At 38.3% G+C, this 20782-nt stretch overlaps 1 protein-coding gene across 1 annotated transcript in view; it reads right to left on the bottom strand.

The window, feature by feature from the left end:
* MALRD1 (MAM and LDL receptor class A domain containing 1) overlaps nucleotides 1-20782 on the bottom strand; it is a 296432-nt gene that overhangs the window by 233840 nt on the left and 41810 nt on the right. Inside the window, exons 2-6 of the mRNA XM_071805517.1 lie at nucleotides 16162-16275; nucleotides 12132-12272; nucleotides 7241-7335; nucleotides 7002-7163; nucleotides 5148-5241 (exon numbers count right to left, since the gene is read on the bottom strand). Of these exons, the coding sequence (XP_071661618.1) occupies nucleotides 5148-5241; nucleotides 7002-7163; nucleotides 7241-7335; nucleotides 12132-12272; nucleotides 16162-16275 (606 nt within the window). The remainder of the gene's footprint in view (nucleotides 1-5147; nucleotides 5242-7001; nucleotides 7164-7240; nucleotides 7336-12131; nucleotides 12273-16161; nucleotides 16276-20782) is intronic.

Here is a 20782-nt window from a genome sequence, read left to right as displayed (position 1 = left end):
CCCTATTTTTGGCTGCTGTGAGCAATTTAGATGTCACCTAATGAAGCTGACTTTTTCGTAATAGGGAAGCAAAGGATAAGGGCTTTCAGAACGTACCTGAGTTAGTTAACACTGCAGCACCTTAATATGTATGCTGCTCTATATATTTCAACAGCTTAGATTTATATGTTCCGGTGAGTCCACCTTGTTTCTGTCTCAAATTTTGATTTTTTCATTTCTTTGAGACAGTATTTCATCTCTACAGCTGATGCGTTTTTTCCTTCGTTTGCTTTAGAAGCACGTAGTTTATGCAAAAAGCACCAATATATTTGTACAGAGAAATTTATATCTTCCTGCAGGAGCTGGTTAAGAGATCACACAAGTTTCCAGAATCTAGCAATTCATTTTTTTCTATTTTAAATCTGCCCTTTCATATTCAGAAATCCTCCAAGGAAGAGAAAGAAGTTGGGAGAATCACATATCTGTCCTCCAGTCCTCTTCATTCTCAGTTTCAAATACATTTTTGCAAAGCAAGCACATTGTGAACCTTTCTGAGTTCACAGACAAGTATCCCAAGTTTTTGAATTGACATTCCTGCTCATTTAAGGTAGTACTGCTAGAAAACGTCTACAAAAGAGAAAAACGAGATAGGCCCCAGCATGAAAATATTTATGTAATATTTGCTTCTATATTTCTCAATTGTAAGAAAACTGAAACATGGAGAGACTTAAATGACCCAAACTTAAATGACCCAAAACTTCTGTTTGGAAGAGACCCTGAGGATCATCAAGTCCAACCATAACCTAACTCTAGCACTAAACCATGTCCTAAGAACCTCAACTATACACCTTTCAAACATCTCCAGGGATGGTGATTCCATTTCCCTGGTCAGCCTGTTCCACTGCCTTACAACTTCCTCTGTGAAGACTTTTTTCCTAATATCCAATCTAAACTCTCCCGGCACAGCTTGAGGCCATTTCCTCTTGTCCTATCACTTGCTGCTTGGCAGAAGAGACCAACACATTCCATGCTACAACCTCCTTTCAGGTAGTTGTAGACAACGATAAGGTCTCCCCTTAGCCTCCTTTTCTCCAGGATAAACAGCCCCAACTCCCTCAAATGCTCCTGATCAGACTTGTGCTCCAGGCCCCTCACCAGCTTTGTTTCCCTCCTCTGAACTCGCTCTAGTACCTCAATGTCTTTCTTGTAGTGAGTGGCACAACACTGAACACAAGATTCAAGGTACAGCCTTGAGTACAGCGGCAGGGTCACTTCCCTAGTCCTGCTGGTCACACTATTCCTGACACAACACAGGATGCTGTTGCGCTTTTTGGCCACCTGGGTACTGCTGGCTCATGTTCAGCTGGCTGTTAACCAAAACCCCCAGGTCCCTCTCTGCCAGGCAGCTTTTCAGCCACTCTTCCCTGAGCCTGTAGTGCTGCCTGGGGTTGTTGTGATCCAAGTGCAGGACCCAGCACTTGGTCTTGTTAAACCTCATGCCCAATGATCTGGCTGGTCCAGATCTCTCTGTAGAGCCTTCCTACCCTCCAGCAGATTAACACTCTCACCAAATTTGGTGTCATCTGCGCTCAACCCATTCATCCATAAAATTTATAAAAAGAATAAACAGAACTGGCTCCAATACTGAGCCCTGGGGAACACCACTCATGATAGGCTGCCAGCTGGATTTGGCTCCATTTATCACAACTCTTTGGGTCTTGCCATCCAGCCAGTTCTTTATCCATTGAAGAGTACACCCATCCAGGCCATGAGCTTCCAGCTTCTCCAGGAGAATGCTGTGGGAAATGGTGCCAAAGGCTTTTCTGAAGTCTAAGTACACAACATCCACAGCTATTCACTCATCTGCTAGGTGGGTCACCTTGTCATAGAAAGAGATCAGGTTGGTAAAACAGCACCTGCCTTTCAGAAACCCATGCTGACAGGGCCCGATCACTTGGTTTTCTTGTATGTGCCATGTGATGTCACTCCAAATGACCTTCCATAACCTGCTCCATGACCTTCCCCGGCATCAAGGTTAGATGGACAGATCTGTAGTTCCCCAGATTCCCCTTCTGATCCTTCTTGTAGATAGGTGTCATGTTTGCCACCTTCCAGTAAACTGAGACCTCCTCAGTTAGCCAGAATTGCTGATAGATAATGGAAAGTGGTTTAGTGATCAGCTAAACAGCTGCCAGCTCCTTCAGCACGCTTGAATGTATCCCATCTGGCCCCATAGACTTGTGGGTGTTCCAGTGGTATAGCAGGTATCTAAACATTTCCTTGGATTATTGGGATTTCATTCTGCTCCCAATCCCTGTCTTCTGGCTCAGAGGGCTGGGTACCTGGAGCACAACTGGTCTGACTATTGAAGACTGAGGTAGAAGAAAACATTTAGTACCTCAGACTTTACCTTATCTACTATCACTGTGTTTCCCCACACATCCATCAGGGGATGGAGATTCTCTTTAGATTTCCTCAATATAGGTCACATTTGAAATAAATATGTATGCCTGCCTGAATTATTACACTAGGATCTATATCTTATCACAGTATCACAGTATGTTTGGGATTGAAAGGGACCTCAAAAGATCATCTAGTCCAATCCCCCTACTGGAGCAGGAACACCTAGGTGAGTTCGCACAGGAACATTCCAGGCAGGTTTTGAATGTCTCTAGAGAAGGAGACTCCACAACCTCCCTGAGCAGCCTGTTTCAGTGCTCTGTCACCCTCACTGAGAAGAAGTTTTTTCTCAAATTTAAGTGGAACCTCTTGTGTTCCAGCTTGATCCCATTACCCCTTGTCCTATCATTGTTTGACACCAAGAAGAGCCTGGCTCCATCCTCATGGCACTCACCCTTCATATATTTATAAACATTAATAAGGTCACTCCTCAGTCTCCTCCAAACTAAAGAGACCCAGCTCCCACAGCCTTTCCTCATAAGGGAGGTGCTCCACTCCCTTAATCATCTTTGTTGCCCTATGCTGGACCCTCTCCAGCAGTTCCCTGTCCTTCTTGAACTGAGGGGCCCAGAACTGGACACAATATTCTAGATGGGGTCTCACCAGGGTGGTGTAGAGGGGAAGGAGGACCTCTCTCGATCTGCTAACTACCCCCCTTGTAATACACCCAAGGATGCCATTGGCCTTTCTGGCCACAAGGGCACAGTGCTGGCTCATGGTCATCCTGTTGTCCACCAGGACTCCCAGGTCCCTTTCCCTTACACTGCTCTCTAATATGTAATTTCCCAACCTACACTGGAACCTGGGGTTGTTCCTGCCCAGAAGCAGGACTCTACACTTTCCCTTGTTAAATTTCATTAGGTTATTCCCCGCCCAACTCTCCAGCCTGTCCAGGTCTCACTGGATGGCATCACGGCCTTCTGACGTCTCAACCACTCCTCCCAGTTTAGTGTCATCACCAAACTTGCTCATAGTACTCTCAATTCCCTCATCCAAATCATTAATGAATATATTGAATAATATTGGTCCCAGTACTGACCCCTGAGGTACTCCACTAGGTACTGGCCTCCAACTAGACTCTGTACCGTTGACCACCACTCTCTGGCTTCTCTCCTTAAGCCAGTTTGCAACCCACTTCACTACTCTATTGTCTAGACCACACCTCCTCAACTTAGCTGTAAGGATGCTGCAGGAGACTGTGCCAAATGCTTTATTGAAGTCAAGGTAGACCACATCCACTGCTCTGCCATCATCCATCCACCTTGTTACATTCTCATAAAAGGCTATGAGGTTGGTCAAGCATGACTTACCCTTGGTAAAGCCATGCTGACTGCCCCTAATAACCTTCTTATCCCTGATATGCCTTGAGATGGCACCAAGGATAAGCTGTTCCATTACTTTCCCAGGGACAGAGGTGAGGCTGACCAGTCTATAATTACCCAGGTCCTCCTTCTTGCCCTTTTTGAAGACTGGGGTGACATTTGCTTTCCTCCAGTCCTCGGGCACCTCTCCCATTTCCTAAAACTTGGCAAAGATGATGGAGACTGGTCTAGAAATGACTTCAGCCAGCTCCCTCAGCACCCGTAGATGCATCCCATCTGGACCCATGGATTTATGGATGTCCAGACTATTTAATTGCTCCCTAACCCAGTCCTCATCGACTAAAGCAAACTCCTCCACTGACCTGGCTTCATCCAGGGTCTCAGGGGTACAGGGTTCCCCAGGACAGCCTCCAGCAGAGTAGACAGAGACAAAGAAGGCATTCAGTAATTCTGCCTTCTCTGTATCTTCTGCCACCAGGGCACCCACCTCATTCATCAGTGGGCCTACATTGCCTTCGGTATTAGTTTTATCTGCTATGTATTTGAAAAAGTTCTTTTTGCTGTCCTTGACCCCTCTCGCCAGCTGTAATTCTAAGGAGGCCTTGGCTACCCTAGCTGCCTTCCTACATCCTCTAACAGCAGCCTTATATTCCTCCCAAGTGGCCAGCCCCTGCTTCCATGATCTGTAAACTCTCCTCTTCTGCTTGAGCATACCCAACAGATCCCTATTCAACCACACAGGCCTCTCGGTTCCCTTCCCTGACTTCCTACATATGGGAATGCTCTGCTTCTTCCACGCTCAGGATCAATCTCTATCTGTATCTGATGTCTTATGGTGATCTGCCTACGGCTGCTCGGCACTGTAATATGTTAATAACCACGTACATCTATTTTCAATAGGTTTTCCTACTCAGAAATTCAGAGAGTTTTATTTTAGACCACAATATAGAAAACCAATCACATAACCTAGCTTGGTCTACGTCAAACACTGCATTCCATGCCTTAGTCTCAAAATACACCCAAGCGTCCTGGGAATCTCCCTAAAGTCAGCTCCAAAGCTTTTCCTGAGCTGGCTGAACACATCAATTTGCAGACCAAAAACAGTAGATCTTTTCTGCCCATTGAGGCCTTAGTGCCCTCCTGGATGCAGGAAGCTACGTTTGTACTGTACCAGATTTCTTAAGGTATTTATTGTCATTCTTTGCAACTGTGTTTAGATGTGATATGACAGATGATGGTTTAGAGGAATTAAAATAAGGCACATGAAAACACTTCAGGAGCTAAGAAAGCCTTTGAATACCAAAAGATTTTCTTTGCATTTTCTTTTCTCATCTAAAGGAAACACGAAGTAAAACGATCTGTCTCCTGAAAAACATATATTCTTACCACTTGCCAGAGAACATCCTTCACTGAAAGTGATATCATCAATGGCAACTGTTGCATCTTGTCTCTGGGTGCCCACCATCCCCCAAAAGGTAACCTGCAAACATTAACAGTAAATCAACAAGGAATTTCATTCACCAACGTCACAGATGAGAAAAACAAACAAACAAACTCCAAGATAGGCCAGTCTAATCCATAGAGTTTCTATTAGAAACACAAGAACTCAAATCATTCACTTATAATTTTGGATTACCACCATCCTGGGGTTTTTTCACATACCTGTGGCTCGTCAGCACAGATATGCAGTCTAATCATCTAACTCAAGAATGAAATAACATTTAACATGAAGGATCTGAAAACCACAATAAAATACATTAAAATCTAAGCAAGGATCATGACAGTTAAGAAATGGAAAGTATTTTGTGTTTTATCAAACCATTATTCCACCAGAGACTGGAAACGTGGACCTTTCCTGTTGTTTTCAGAATTTATCAGCGACCTGGCATCAATTGTATGAGGTTCAACAATGTCAAGTGCCGGGTACTGCACTTGGGTCACAATAATCCCAGGCAGTGCTAGAGGCTCAGGGAAGAGTTGCTGGAAAGCTGACTGATGAAAAAGGACCTGTGGGTGTTGGTCAACAGCCAGCTGAACATGAGCCAGCAGTGTGCCCAAGTGGCCAAAAAGGGCAACAGCATCCTGGGTTGTACCAGGAATAGTGTGTCCAGCAGGACTAGGGAAGTGACCCTGCCACTGTATTCACCAGTGGTGGAACAGAAGTCTGATGAGGAACAGCTGAGGGAACTGGGGTTGTTTAGCATGGAGAAGAGGAATCTGAGGGGAGACCTTAACACTTATGAAGGATGACAAAGTAAATCTAGAATTAAACCCTTCTGGTACAATCCTGCATTGCTATATACACACACTCATGTCAGGCAGAGTTAAGTTATTGACAAGTAACAACATTGGTACCGATGTTAAGTTAGGTAAGGCATTTTGTAACATACATTCTCAGTCAGGGTTGAGCAGGCAACTGTTACTTCAAAAACTGAGGTCTTGTTGGATGCTTTAGCACAGTGTTACCTCTGCAAGCCAAGTAATTATGTTACTCATATGGCTTACTGAAATGAGGTTGTGCTCTCATGCCTTCAGGGTTGTATGCTAACCAGCTCTTCACTGTAACTACTGTCTGAGGACATTGCTCCGATTTCCTTCTCTGCTCCCCACTTTCCCTCCAGTATTATGCATAATAATGAGTATACATCATCCACGATATTGTAAGTCACATTTACTCTACTAATGTTTTGTGTAAATGCACATGTAAAAATATTTAAATAACTTGTGAGACTTACATTGGTTTTCAGCAGCTTTGAGCAAAGTAAAACCATGTGCATGTGTTCTGTTACAAAGGCACAAAGCTCCAATGAATAGTTAAGTAAAGTATTTATCACCTGAAGTACCCCTACAGGATAGTATCTCACAGTATACAATGGTATTTCCTATATAAATTAAGCCTTAAGTTTATCTGTACAGTTAGACTGAGGTCAAGGGAATACTGTAGCTATGGATAGGAATACTGTATCTATGGGCAGGAAGATTTATGATGCAATGAGATTGACTTTTATTTAAGGAACACACACAGTATTAGTAAGATTTGTCATTAGTTATAACACCACAAAGAGATAAGAAAAAGCAATATTTGTTAATGACAACCATGAACTTTCAAATGGGTTCTCTCTTTTTCACTTCATCGTAATGCTTTCCATTTACAAAATATTTCATTTTGACTTATTAAAAAAATCCAGAATTTATAAACCATTTAACAGATGCAATTTACAGTCACCTCAATTTACCAACCTCATACTTTTCAGTGGTATTGATCATGATGGTGTTTGCTTTCCACTGATTCCGCAGTTCTCCTGAATCTTGCCAGATGTTAGTAATTGTATCCTCAGAGTGCTTTCGAAGCCCCACTATCAATGTTCCACTCCTTTGACTGATCCAATAATGAAATGTAATCTAGGACAACAAAAAGATCTGATTATTGCAGAGAATTACTATGGCAAAAAATAAAATAGGACTGTGCATCAAAATACCTGACAAATGTGTTCATCGTCAGTTGGAAGGAAAACGTTGGTCCTTAAAGTTGCAGAAGAGTCTCGCATATTAGAAGATAATGAGAGGAAATAAGCTATTAAAAGGAATTAAAAAGAAAAATCTTAGAAGTTTGGAGAAAAGTTATGTAAAATACAACAACAAAACAAGAAAGAGGCACATAAACAGGTATGAATTAGTAACTAAAAAGTCAACAAGAAATTTTTCCCCAGAAAAGATTCGTATCACACTTGTAGCCATTGTGTGTCAAGCTTCTGTTCTTGTTAAATATTGACATACACTCCCACTGAAATTTCAAGCAGGGTTCCAAAATGTTTCATGTGCTGATGGCTTTAATATTCAGTAAGTGCAGAATTGAGGGACAAAGATAAGACTAATTCAAACAGCTTAAACCCCAGTTACAGAATAGATTGCGTATTTCATGCCTAAACAGCTAACTATTGTGAGCAACAATACAGATTTATTGCAAAAGTTCAGTTCTTTAAGGAGGTGATGGAAGATAGGAAAGGAAGTTGTGGTGTTCCTCTGTTCCATAGACATGGGTCTGTTTTTTGGCTACTCAGAAATTTGCCTAAATTGCAGAGGGGAGGTTGTGCTATTCCTGTGCACATTCCCAGTATGAAAGGCTGCCCTCAGCACCTCCACACTACCATTGAAGTTACCATATCTTTCAGTTTATAAAACAAGTCCAAATTAAAGTTTAGCTTTACTCGAAAGTGTAATGGGTCCACAAGAGTCAGCGAAATATTGCTGTTGCTATGCCTTTTAGCCGATTATGTTTCTTCCTGACAATGTTGTTTCAGGTCGTCTAAGTGATGCAGGACAACCATGCTGGTTTAGGACACCAAATACTGCTAGTCAAAATTTGGTTCTTCCTGAACATTAAGATTTCAGAGATGTTATATGTTAAAGAAGGCAATGGGAGGAATTTTCTAAGTCAGCTTTTTTCTCTCTTCCTTCCCAAACTCCAGGAAATGTCAGGTAAACTGTTGCCCCCAACATTAACATGTAAATGAACGGTGAAAGATGAAAAAAGGAGGAAAAAAACCCAATCAAACAAAAATCCACCACAAGTAGGACTGAAGGGGAAAAAAAAATCCTAAAGAGTTCTACAGAAACCAAATATCAGACAATATGTAGGAACATCCAAGTATTTCATTTATCAAACTACTCACTTCAACCTCTCATCCTTGTGTTCAAACGGAAAGCCACAGACAAAGGACCATAAGACCAGCTCAGAGTGGAGCCAGCTAAGCAATCCCCCACAGAGCAGCACTTCGCAGCCTGCTACCAAAGCAGGGGCCATGCTGTCCCCCAAGATTTTAGGCCTTTCATGGCTGCTCAGACAGCACTTTCAGAACCTGCCAGCTACAAGGATATTCTTTCCACCCACAACAGACAACTTGATGCCTCAGAAGAGCTCTATCCCTGAGTCCACTGGTTTTTAATTTCCGTTAAATTATGAACATTTTTATTTCAGTTTCCTAAAGATAAATTTATCTAAGACTCATAAACAAGGTCAGATTTTACCTGTCACAGGAATTTCAAGTCTTACACAGATGGTGCAGAAATGGTAATTTTAAGGAATACTTTGAACACTGATTTTACATTACAGTTCTGCATCGATAACAGGTTTTAATTGCTTAAAAAAATGTTTAATTTGGTTTAGTGGTTGCCACTAGTCTATTCAACCATAATTTCAATTAAAATAAGAACCATGATGAGAGGTAGAATTAAACAAAACCTCTTATGTTCTAGTAAATGATTACCTAAATCTTCAAAGAAGTAACATCTACCAAGTGATCTTTGCTCTTCTGCTAACATGCATGCAATTACTTATCCTGATGGCAGGAACTCTTCCCTTTAATACTCTGCCATAGAACATACTCCTCTCAATTGTCACTATGCAATATAATTTCTGGTCTTTAAACAGGAACTGATTATATAACCTGTTGAGTCACTAGCAGTGGGAAAACCTGAATAGCTGCCACAAGGACACAAACATTTCCTAGGTGATTACAACCAGCATTCATAAAATGAAAGTATAGTTTAGCCATTCTCCAGGTAGAAAATGGAAATAACCAGATACACTTAACTCTCTTTAACCATTCAATTCACAGATCTGAATACACAGCCTCTCAGCAAGCTCAATAGATGCAAGTATTCAAGCTTTCTGCATACAATTCAGACCTGGCAGACACAATGATGACTAAGCACCCAAAACAAGTCAATGGAAATATACAGGTGACTGAACAGTTTGTTTCCTCTGCAACAAACGCTTGTAGTAGATAATTCTCAGTCTTTTGCTGGCTTTGGGTGCCTGCATAAGAAAATTTCTTCCCCCACCACCAGTTCTTTGTAAGTTAAGAGTAACTTTTTTATTGGATATAGGCAATAGTATCTTTCAGGTCTTTGCTACATCCAGATGTGATATGTACCACCAACCAAGCACAAAAACTAGAAACTCCAACTAGATTAAGACTCTGTTGCCTGGTTAATTAACTAAGATTCTAACCAAGAGTTCACTATATTTTTATTTCCAAAGTAGTTGTCTTTTACATGCTTTTCAGTGAGAAGAGCTGCTATTATTAAGTGTTTCACAACTTATATATTTGAAATAAATTTATGAAAAAGGTTTGGTGGTTACTCATGTTTATGTGCTAATGTCAGTTTAAGTCTTTAAAAAGAGCCTTGCTTTTCAGAAGCATAGTACACTGTACTGGTTTTGGCTGGGAGAGAGTTAAATTTAATCATGGTAACTTGTATGGTGACATATTTTGGATTTGTGTTGAAAACAGTGTTGATAACACACTGATGTTTTAGTCACTGCTGAGCAGTTCTTACAGAGTCAAGGCCTTTTCAGCTTCTCCTGCCACTCAACCACCAAATAGGCCAATGGTTCCCAAAAAGTTGGCAGACAACACAGCTGAGATAGATCATTCCAGCTGATCAAAGGGATATTCCACACCATGTGACATCATGCTCACCATAAAAGTAGGAGGAAAGTTACAGGGGGTCTGCTCCTCTAGGACTAGCTGGGCATCACTCGGTTGATGTTGAGGAATTGATTTCACTTGCATTGGTTGTCTTTTCGTGTGTACGGGTTTTTGTGTATTTTTGGGTTTTCTCTGTATTTTTTTCTCTTTTCCTTATTATTTTTAATAATTAAAATGAAATAACATCAATAATTTTGAAGTTGTTTCTATTTCAACTAATGAGTTTTCTCACTTTAACCCCTCCAATTCTCTCCTCAGTCCCACCAGGTGAAAATGAGTGACTGGCCGCGTGGTGCTTAGTTGCAGATTAAGCTTAAAGAACAGTCCTTTTTGTTGTCTAATGTGGGGCATGAAGGGTATGAGATAGAGGGTAATAGAAAAGATTTGTATCTGCTAACAGTTGTGGGCCATTATATTCATTCATGTGTTGTCAATATTAGTTTTTCTGATCCATGCCATGCTCTTATGTTGCTGTACATGTTAAAGATTGGTGTTGGTTTTTGCAGGATGTGCTTGTATGACACACATAGGCAAAGAATGAAGTGTTAGAAGAACACTGCATGGGTAAAGCATCCTAACTACAGAGCATCATGAATGTTAACTGTGGAGCGAGAACTTGCAGAAACATGTAGAGTGGGTTTGTTTGTTGACAGTTTTTCTATTAAATTTTTTTAAAGTTCTGTGATATTTTCATTTTACAAATTTCTAAGCAAGTTTTATATTTATTCAACTTTAAGCAACCAACTGACATTAATCATCACATGGAACTTCTATCTGTTTGGTACCTTACACAATATGTAGGAGACGCCACTTGCTCAGAACAGTGCAGATTTCCACACTCCCGGATAATCACAGCTCAGGAACAAAGTGAAAAACACCTAGGCTAATCAGTCTTAGAACTACACTTCAGTCCCACATAAGATCATAAGTTTCTATACTCCCTAACACTGCATGCCTGCCTTCAGGTGCTTGCTGTAAGGACTGCTGCACTACTGCTTGTGAGATGGGGTGGGTGGAGAAAAGGCAAAGAGAATAACTGAAAACATGGTGAAGATAATTGAACACTTTAGGGTGATCACTTCAACCAGGTCACATCTTTAATGACAGATTCAAGATTCCTATCAAGTTCTTTCCCTCCTTCCTTGATTTCTTACAAACAAGCTTTCTAATGGCTTCAGAAAGCAGAAGGTTTACTGCAGCTAAAGATGATGGCTAAAGAGTTGTGAAGCAAATCACACATTACAGAAGGAAGAAGCCAGGTTTTGGAAAGCAGGATTAACTTGGCAATTGGACAAGCATAAGGAACACACTTTGTCTGAGGACAGGGACAATTAATTACTTAGCTGAGGGACAGTCTTGATGCAAAGTAGAATTTTAATAAGATTTAGAGAGGAGCTGGCTCAGACTATCAAAGCTCTTCCCTGTCCCCATATCCAAAGTCACCTTCTCCAAACATTTGAAGTGGTAATATTAGCCAGTGATAATAGACATACACAGTCTGAGCACTCACCAATCCAAGAAGAGATCAAAATACATCTCAAAATGTGGTACTCAATACTTATTTCTAAACTTTGCAATCATCAAGACTGAAATTGTCACCTAATATATCCAAATCAGGTAAAAGTCACTTGGGTAGATAAACTGGACCCTTGATGACTGACTCCATGATAACAAGAATTGCTTTCTGGAATATAGTCTTTTTTTCTGGAATTCTGAGTTATTGTAATTACCTAAAATCCTGGACACAAGCATTCAAAATACATGTGGCAGAATCCAATTGAACTCTGAGGAATATAGTAAAATTAAGCAAATAAAACTGAAACCTACATAACTTGTAAGAGGCCGTGGTTCCTTCAAAGAATGTAAGGATTCTTACCACTGTCATTCCCATTGTGGTCAGAGTATGGTGGTCCCATGCCAGATTGACCATTTCTTCTTATCCACCCAGGCTGCAAATTCAATTCATGAAGAGCTTCGCATAGATCAGTTTCAAAATCACACTTTTCACAGGAGGAACCTGAATTAAAGTAAACAAGAAAAAAAAATAAACCTCAAAAAAAGAAGCAAAGGGATATATTGTTACCATTACTTGCTATTTAATTAACACCAGTAACACTCCAAATGGACTTCTAGAAAAAAGCAAAAAACAACAGAATTTTTGAGCTACAAAGAGAAACAGGGCAGTGGAACACAAACAAGAGAGAATGAATGTTTGGGACAAACCAAAAACAAACCAAAAACAAACCAAAAACAAACCACCCTGCACAACAACAAACCACCATACACACCAACCATCAAGCCCTCCTCCCAACAAACCAAACCACAAAAAAGTCCGCTTATATAACTATAACATACATCTTTTTCTTCACAAATATTTTTGTAGCTACCTACTTACAGGAAACTGACCAAGATAGCATACTTTATATGCAGAGGCTGCTCTTGGAATATAGTGCAGCTATCAGCTGAAGAATTTCAGTATATCCTCTGTTTATCCAGGGTTCTTGCACAAAGACTTAACACCAGGAAAAAACAGATATGAAAAATGTTTCATTTGACCACTGTTTATTTCTTTATTTTGCAACTTGCATTTTTCAGGAACTTAGAATATAATCCCAGTCTTAGAAATTCCCCAGGATCTAATAATGGAAAGGTGAGGCTGTCATCATGTGACATACTCCAAATTTTAACAGTGCTGTCCTTACTAAAATGCTGCATTAACGCAGAATCTACACTGTTCAGAAAAGAGCTGAAAAAAAGTCCTCAGAATGACAGAGCCCACCCATTTGTCTTTTCTCTGACCTTTTTTCTTCCATTGCACAAAGCAACATGGTGTGGAAGGATGGTGTCTCCCCCTGCTGTATTCCCCTGTAGGGCAGCATGGGCTAGAAAAGGAAGGCAGAACATGTCTTTCCAGCACAGGACCCAGTTTGGTGTACCATTCATTCAGGGAATTTGAGGTAGGTATGTGACCAGATGCACATGTTCCTCTCTCCAGTAAGCAATTGTTTATTTCTGCTCTGCTGTCAGACAGCCCTTCTTCCATTGCATCAAAGCTGAATGAAAGAGCTTGCACGTGCCTGGCAGGTTAGACAGCCACATTCCTTGAACCACTTATTTTGATGGTGAAAGGACTCAAATAAATATATAAATAAATAGAAACTTAAAAAACTGCTCAGATGCATCTGCAAAGAGCAAGCCTATTACAGCTTCACCTCAAGCAGAAGGGCAGATACGTGGGACTGTGTGCAGATTTAATACACTGTGTGGAATCCTTAAGTTCACCTGAGTTTTCTCTTACACAGTAGAGGAAGATAGGTTAAGATTCTGCCTTCTAATCAGGATTCTAGTTAGATATGAGAGCTACAATGCCTTCACAGTCCCTCTCAAATTGATGCTCACTCCAGGACCCTGTTAATGCTCTTGGTCTATTCTATATTATCATAGTTCACTAATCATTTTCAATAAAGTTGCAACTTCAGCATTTATAGTCACACTGTGATGTCCAATTTCATGGCCTTCATATTCACATCAACTTACTGCAAGTTAATTATAAAGTGAGAGAGGAGAAAATAGATATAATTCACACAAGCATTCCAGACTCAAGTTAATGTGCAGATTGGCTGATTCATCAACCAACTTTTTATTGCTTCTTTTATTCCTTAGCTTTTTAGGTGACTGAGAAGCATGTCATTGGTTCATCATAAAGCACAAACCCTGATGAGGCATATCTGCTTCATAAGACATTAAATGCACTAAATCACATTCAGTATTTCCTCTAGGAATTTTGTCATAGATTAAAAAAAAAAAAAAAAAAAAAACACAAACAAACAAAAACACAGTAAAATACAAAATAGCAAGAAATATATCTTTTTAAATTAAAAAAAATCCTTGATCATTCATTATTATTTTCCAAGGGGATATTAATTTTCACAGAAAATACAGCTTGAAAGCAAACCAATATAAATTTGCCGGAAGATAAATTTACAAGGATAAGGTCACTGCTTATAGAGGAAAAGACCAAAAGGAAGAAATGTGTGGGATGTTCTAGATTTTTTTTTTTTTGAATTCCATGTGAACAAGACAAATATTTTAAATAACCTCTAAGGAAAAATTCCAAGTCTCACAGAAACAGACTACAGTTTAAGGTTCTATTTCAATTGCATAAAATTTCAGTCTGTGATATTCTGGGAGCAAAATATTTTTAAGAGTAGATAGCTATTATTCATCCCCTAGTGTATATTTTTCAATACTAGTTCAAAGTTTAAAAAATGACTGTAGAGTTTATTCTGCTCCTTTTCCAATGCTGTAGCAAAGCACAAACCAATCACATATGAAATACAGTATGAAGATAAAACCACACCATCTGAAATTACAATTCTCATATTTTCAGTGCAGAAACATCCTTAAACCTTCCTAAATCCCCCAAAACAGTAGGAACCTGTTGTGAACATGAGATTAGAGGGCTGAAATCTAAGTAGAAAAAATAAGTAGAAAAATAATTTTGCAATAATCTCAATAAATGTCCATAAAAATTAATGGAAGAATGCATCTCTTGCTGCATATTCTGCAATCATAACAGAAAATGTTTCCTGGAGGAAACGCTCTTTTCTAGATAAACCAAGAACAATGAAGAATTTCAAGGCTATGCAACAAAACACAGCATAATCATCATTTGTGCAAGTGACAAAAAAAATATGCCAACCTGAAATGGATTAGTCACACATCAGCTGATTCAACAGGTATCATTTCCAGTCATTGGCATTTAATATATTTTTGCATAGTTAAAAAAAGTTTTAAAAAAAAAAAAATACTGGCATCCAATACAGTCTTAACAATTGTCTAATTTGCAAAGGAACAAGCCCCAAGTATCCTAGAGTTGATTCTGGGCAGTTCCAAGCACATATCTTCATCATATTTGAGCAAAACAGGGAGTCAATATGACAAAAGAAAAAGCTCATGTATCTGGGCACACAATTGTAATTTGAGGAATCTGGATTTAAGTAGCTGTTCTAAGACTTCAGCTGCACTAAATGATTGTTGACATACTCTAATTAACACTTTTCAGTCTGCACAGAAACACACAGGCTCACCTAAAGACAATCTAAATCAAAAGCTAAACCTCAAAAAGCCAACAACTATGGTAGCTTCCTGAATTGCACAGTAAGTGGAAGAGCTTGGACAATCTTTCAGCCAAAATTAGAATTTTTGATAAATCCAAGCTCTTCTTTGTACTCCAGAGCAAAGTTCCTCAAAGAGTAGGACTATCGCATGCATCACGTGAAATAATTTGCAGCAGTATTTGTTACAGTATTCTGGCAGAAGTAGATTTCTGGTGCAAATTTACCCAGACTGTAGCAGTTAAAATTCACTGTCACTTCTTACATCTTTCTTTTAAGGAAAACAACAGCAACTGTAGTCACAGCCTCTGAATGTGGCAAAGATTAAGGTAGGACTATCTGTTAATGAATTCAAGCAAATTTTCTACTTCGTTCAGACTGAAAAAAAACAAACCCAACCAAAACTGTTGTTGTTTATACCTTGGCATAGATATTTCAAATGAAATCTGAATTTCAGCAAACAATTTTACCATTAATTAAAAAAAAAAAGCGTGTTAAATTTCCATTGAATTTATATGCATGTGGAAATAGTCACTTTGCTACATAACATGCATATTAAGATTTATGAAAGACTTGCACTGTATAGAAGTCAAAAATTAAGTGAAAAAAAAATGAAATTGAAGCAGGAAGAAACGTCTTAGAAAATCAAATTAAGAAGAAGGTGGGGAAAAACAACACCCTGAATATTTTTTTAAACACTAAAAATAAAAATCCCTCCCTAGTTCGCCCTGTTGTCACGTTCAGGTACCGAACCATATCCCACTTGTGATAAAGCCCACTGAGACTTACCTTGTTTCTTCTCACTGCTGTTTCCCTGCTGGTTGGTGAAAACGCACAGTTCCCCAAAAGAAGCAGTGGAGCCATCAGTACATTGGCATTCACTTCTTGTAGGTAACTGACTACCTACCAGAACAAAACAGGACAATGCACAGAAGAATATGAATCTCTTCATGGGCTATGCTACTATCCAAGCTTTTCCTTGGAAAAGAGCTACTTTAACCATCTAGCTTTGGTCATGAAGTGTCTTTGAAAAAGTTGTATTTACAAACATCCCTCCAAAAGATATTTTTAGAACCTCACTTTCCAAATCTGCAGCTTAAGGGAAATATGGCTTCTGCAAAGCTGTGCCTTTCAACCTGATGTGTCTTTGGATAATATTTAACCTAATTATAAGATTGTTTTATGACTAAAAAAAAAATGGTGCACGATATGCAAGTCAAGTGTATATCATTAACTTACTGATTGGATTTATTGCCTGAAAGTTTACAAATACATTAGATAAGAAAACAACACGACAACAAGGCAGAATTACTAACTGATCAAGATTCATAAAGGTCTCTCTTTTTTCAGTGGGAGTTGGCAAATGCTTACAAAACGTATTAAGTTTGTGCATCAAATGTAGAAAACATTGATTTCATATCCAAGGGGTTGTGAGTGACTGATCTAGATCTATAGAATGAATCAGAATTTTCAGACTATAGACATATGATGCCAATAGTTGAAAGTGGTAACCATTTGTTCTCGACTAGGGCTACAATTGTAGATAATGATAGGAGTATTTCAGAGTATCCATTACTTAATGGAATCATATCTGCAACCACAATTTGCACGAGTGAACTGGCTATTAACAAAAACTTCCCAAATTACTATATTCCTGTATTTTCTGGAAAAAACATATTTTGTATTATGCTACCAGTATTTCTAAAGGTTAGGAAAAAAAAAGTAGAGATACTTAGGATCTTGTATCTGAATTTTTATGAACAGTGAACAATATGATCACATAAACAAGCACAGCCAGAATTCATTAAAAATAATAATAATTAGCACTGCAAGAATCCACCTTTAGAGGAAACTACCATTGAAACCAATCTCAAATATATTACTCTATCAACATATCCAGTTTCTGTCCAAGGTTATTTAATAATAGATATAATCCTTTCCCCCCCTATAATTTTCATAATGACTAGTTCTGAAACAATGTCTTTAGAAGAAAAAAAAACATGGTCAGAGGTGACACAACAGTTACTTATTAAGCTGTCAAGAGCAGTGTTTGCATTGTGTAAATAGATTTGTGGTGCATTACATGGTAAGCTAATCAGGGCTCACCCAGCAGATGGGCATTACTGACACATCCTCATACAAAGGACTACCAGCACAAGAGACAGAAGCCAGTGTGATGAATTACAGTCTCTCTGATACAAAATTCAACTTTTAATTTCTCAGCTGTGTTTCACCAAAACACACCAGTTCTGTTAAAGATTTTAGATGGATTAATTAAGGATCTTCAAACTAAAGGTGAGGGAGTGGTGAGAGATATCCAGCCAGTCCAAAAAGCCTATCTTGTGAAAGAAGACTGAAACAACTTGTTTCGTTCAGCCGAGCAACACAAGAAAACAAGAAAGTTATATTAGTGAAGCACTCAGGCACTTTAGATGCCCTAAACTCAGGGGAAGGAGAGATGGTAGGAAAAGGATAGAAATTATTGCACAAGTTAGATGACAACATTAGCCTAATGCAAATTACTGTGAAAAGTAGACAAAATTAGGCTGACAATCATGTAAACCTGACAGTCCTTTAATAGAAATAGAGGGATGAAAAAAAAAAAAGTAATTACTTTTATGATGCACTTGCATTACTTTACTAAAAGTATCATACAATTGCCCAAGTGGCAGTTTGTAGTAAGTACTGATGCCAGCAGCTCTGGAGATTTCTTAACCTGTAAATTCCCAAGATCAAATAACTGGAATATATCAGGGCAACATACCCCTGCACATACCTTTAATTTGCCTGTTGGCCCTGGTGAGCAGAACGGAGGCAAGGTATATCTCCGTAACTAGAACATGCTGAAAAGGAGAGACAAGTGCTATCATATCTACAAAGAGAAACAGGCAACCTGTGTCAGGAGGCATATCGATCATTGCAGAGTCATATTTTCATAATGTAAGAAGTGTCTTGTCAGGGTACAAAAACTACTACTCCAACACTGCCTGTAGGGTAGTAGTCCAAGTTTTGGTGCAACTTCCCATATCTCCAACACCAGAGGCAGACATATGTTTATTGTAACAAAATTTCAGTTCTGCCTAGAAAGCATTTTCTAGCTGATTTGATTCAAGTCCACTCATCTTTCTGTGGACCTCATTTTATGTCCTTCATTTTAATACTTTGTCCTCAGGGCATATAGCTGATTGGAAAATTTCCTGAAGAAAAGCAGAGCTGCTAATAAATGGATTAAGATTTCATTGATACACACATCTGAGTTCATCAATGATGCGTATCATTTAATTGCTTGCTTTTCCTCCATAGGTAAAGCTTAGATTAGAAGCTTCTAGGTAAATATATATTAAAAAAAAAAAAAAACAAACCACACAACACCCACAAAAAAAACTCCCCATAACTCTTCCATATAATGTCATATTACTACATTTGCAAAGGCTTAAATGTCTTATGCTACTCAGATTCTTTGTTTTTCAATCTATTTTCTCCAACACACATTTCATCTTTTCCTCAACATCTTCTGAAATTCCTTCTCATGCTGTTGTACTTCACAATGACAGGATTTCCCAGTCTTATGGATTTCTCCCATTTTATTAAATCTTCTGCTGCAATATTCTTAGTTGTTCTCCTGCTCAGTCTTTAGGATAAAATCTGTACACAAGTTTTGTGAGTAAGAGAGTTTCAGCAGGAACTCATATCCTTTACCAAGTTTATTACATATTAAAGCTTTAATATGAAGCAAAATTGCATAATCCAAACAAGTCAGAATTGCCATAAGGTCTAAGATGGATGGAAACAGATGAAACATGCCCAATATTCAGAAAGCATTCAGGATGTTACACAAGGATTTTTAGTGAAGGAAAAAAAAAAAAGTATTTCAGTGAATATCTAACGAAAAGTGTAAAACCAAAGAAAAGGTGTATTTTTTGCAAGTATGTGGCTATATACAAGCAGGGAGAGTTTCTTGACAAGTGCAACAAGTCAGCCCTGTTGTCAATTAACAACGAGAACATCTCAGTTTTTCACAGCTCTGAGAAATATATAAAAGGGAAAAAACATTATTTGGAAGCAAAAAACTTGCACAGAAAGTCAAAATGACAAACATTCCAAGTACTGAACTGAAAGTACCCTGAAAGCAGAATAATCAAGATCTAGAAAAAGAAGAAACAGAGAAAGAATGAAGTTGTGTTAACCAATAAAAATATGCAGCATGTCAGGAAAGCAGAAGAGTGGGCAACAATCAAAAGTGAGTTTTTTTAAGCAGTAGATAAGTTTTGCAGGGAAACTAGACTAAAAGGAAAACAAGCAGAGTAGAATTTCTATTTTCTAAATTACTTTAACAAACAAGCATTTATTAAAAAAAAGTTAAAATAAAACCTTTTTTATTTTACATCAATACTGTATTTATCTGGCTTAGCCTAATTCATTTCATTTAAGCGAAGACAAAATATATTTTCTTTAAGTGAAAAAAGACTGCTCTCTCAGCCTTTCCACATAAGTAAATTTGTTGAAAAGTTACAGATATTTAACCTAAAATTCCTAAGAAACAATTCTTACAAAGAACTCCAAACAGACTCTGAAACAAGGCCAGAAAAGTTTTGCATTTTTAAGTCTATTTTTTATTTCAACAGAAAGCTATTTGCTTAAGCAGAAAGTGGACTGCAGTTAGTGAGTTTCCATTAAGCTTTTGTAGAGCTCATTATTATCAACACATGAAACAGAGGAAAGAACTCAATGTGATATTAGTTTCACCATCTGAAAACAGTGTACAAATTTTGCTGCTACAACTAACTTTCTTTCAGGGAAAAGTCTTACTGAATGGAAAACATAGTCACATCTTCAGAGAAATAAAAATTTCACTAAATTAAATATAATTTTGAAATATCCATATTGTAACAACTGTATATGCGATCAAAGCTGGAAGCATTACAGCACCAGTATATGTACCTTTAACACACATTTCATTTTCTCCTAACATACAGCTTTACAGCCATCATTAATTTTAATACAAACAATTCTCCAAATTCATTTATGCTGGAAGAGTTTTAGTTTATCATTAAGAAAGTCAGCAAAATGGTATTTTTGAAATAATTCACAACTATTCACCCAAGACTTTGAGACCCATCCCCCGCAAAAAAAGAAAAACATGCTAGTTGTTTTATCAGATGACCACACTAGTTTTTGTCAAATTTACACTGAATGAGTTCTGCAAAGTAAAAGAAATTCAAGCAGTATCAGTAACACGAAATTGATCAGTTTTTAACAAGAATTGACAGAATTCTTTACTTTGATGTGAAAGGAAATAATTGCATATATCTGGTTCCCATTGAGTGGCATTAATTCAATAATTAACTTGAGACAGAACTAAGTTATTAATACATTAGATTAAAAATAATTCTGGGTAACTGTTCTTACT

This window comes from Patagioenas fasciata, chromosome 2 (genome assembly GCF_037038585.1).
Source record: "Patagioenas fasciata isolate bPatFas1 chromosome 2, bPatFas1.hap1, whole genome shotgun sequence".
Lineage (NCBI taxonomy): Eukaryota > Metazoa > Chordata > Aves > Columbiformes > Columbidae > Patagioenas > Patagioenas fasciata.
The sequence above is the reverse complement of the archived record's forward strand: the minus strand, read 5'-3'. Positions and strand labels throughout refer to the sequence as shown.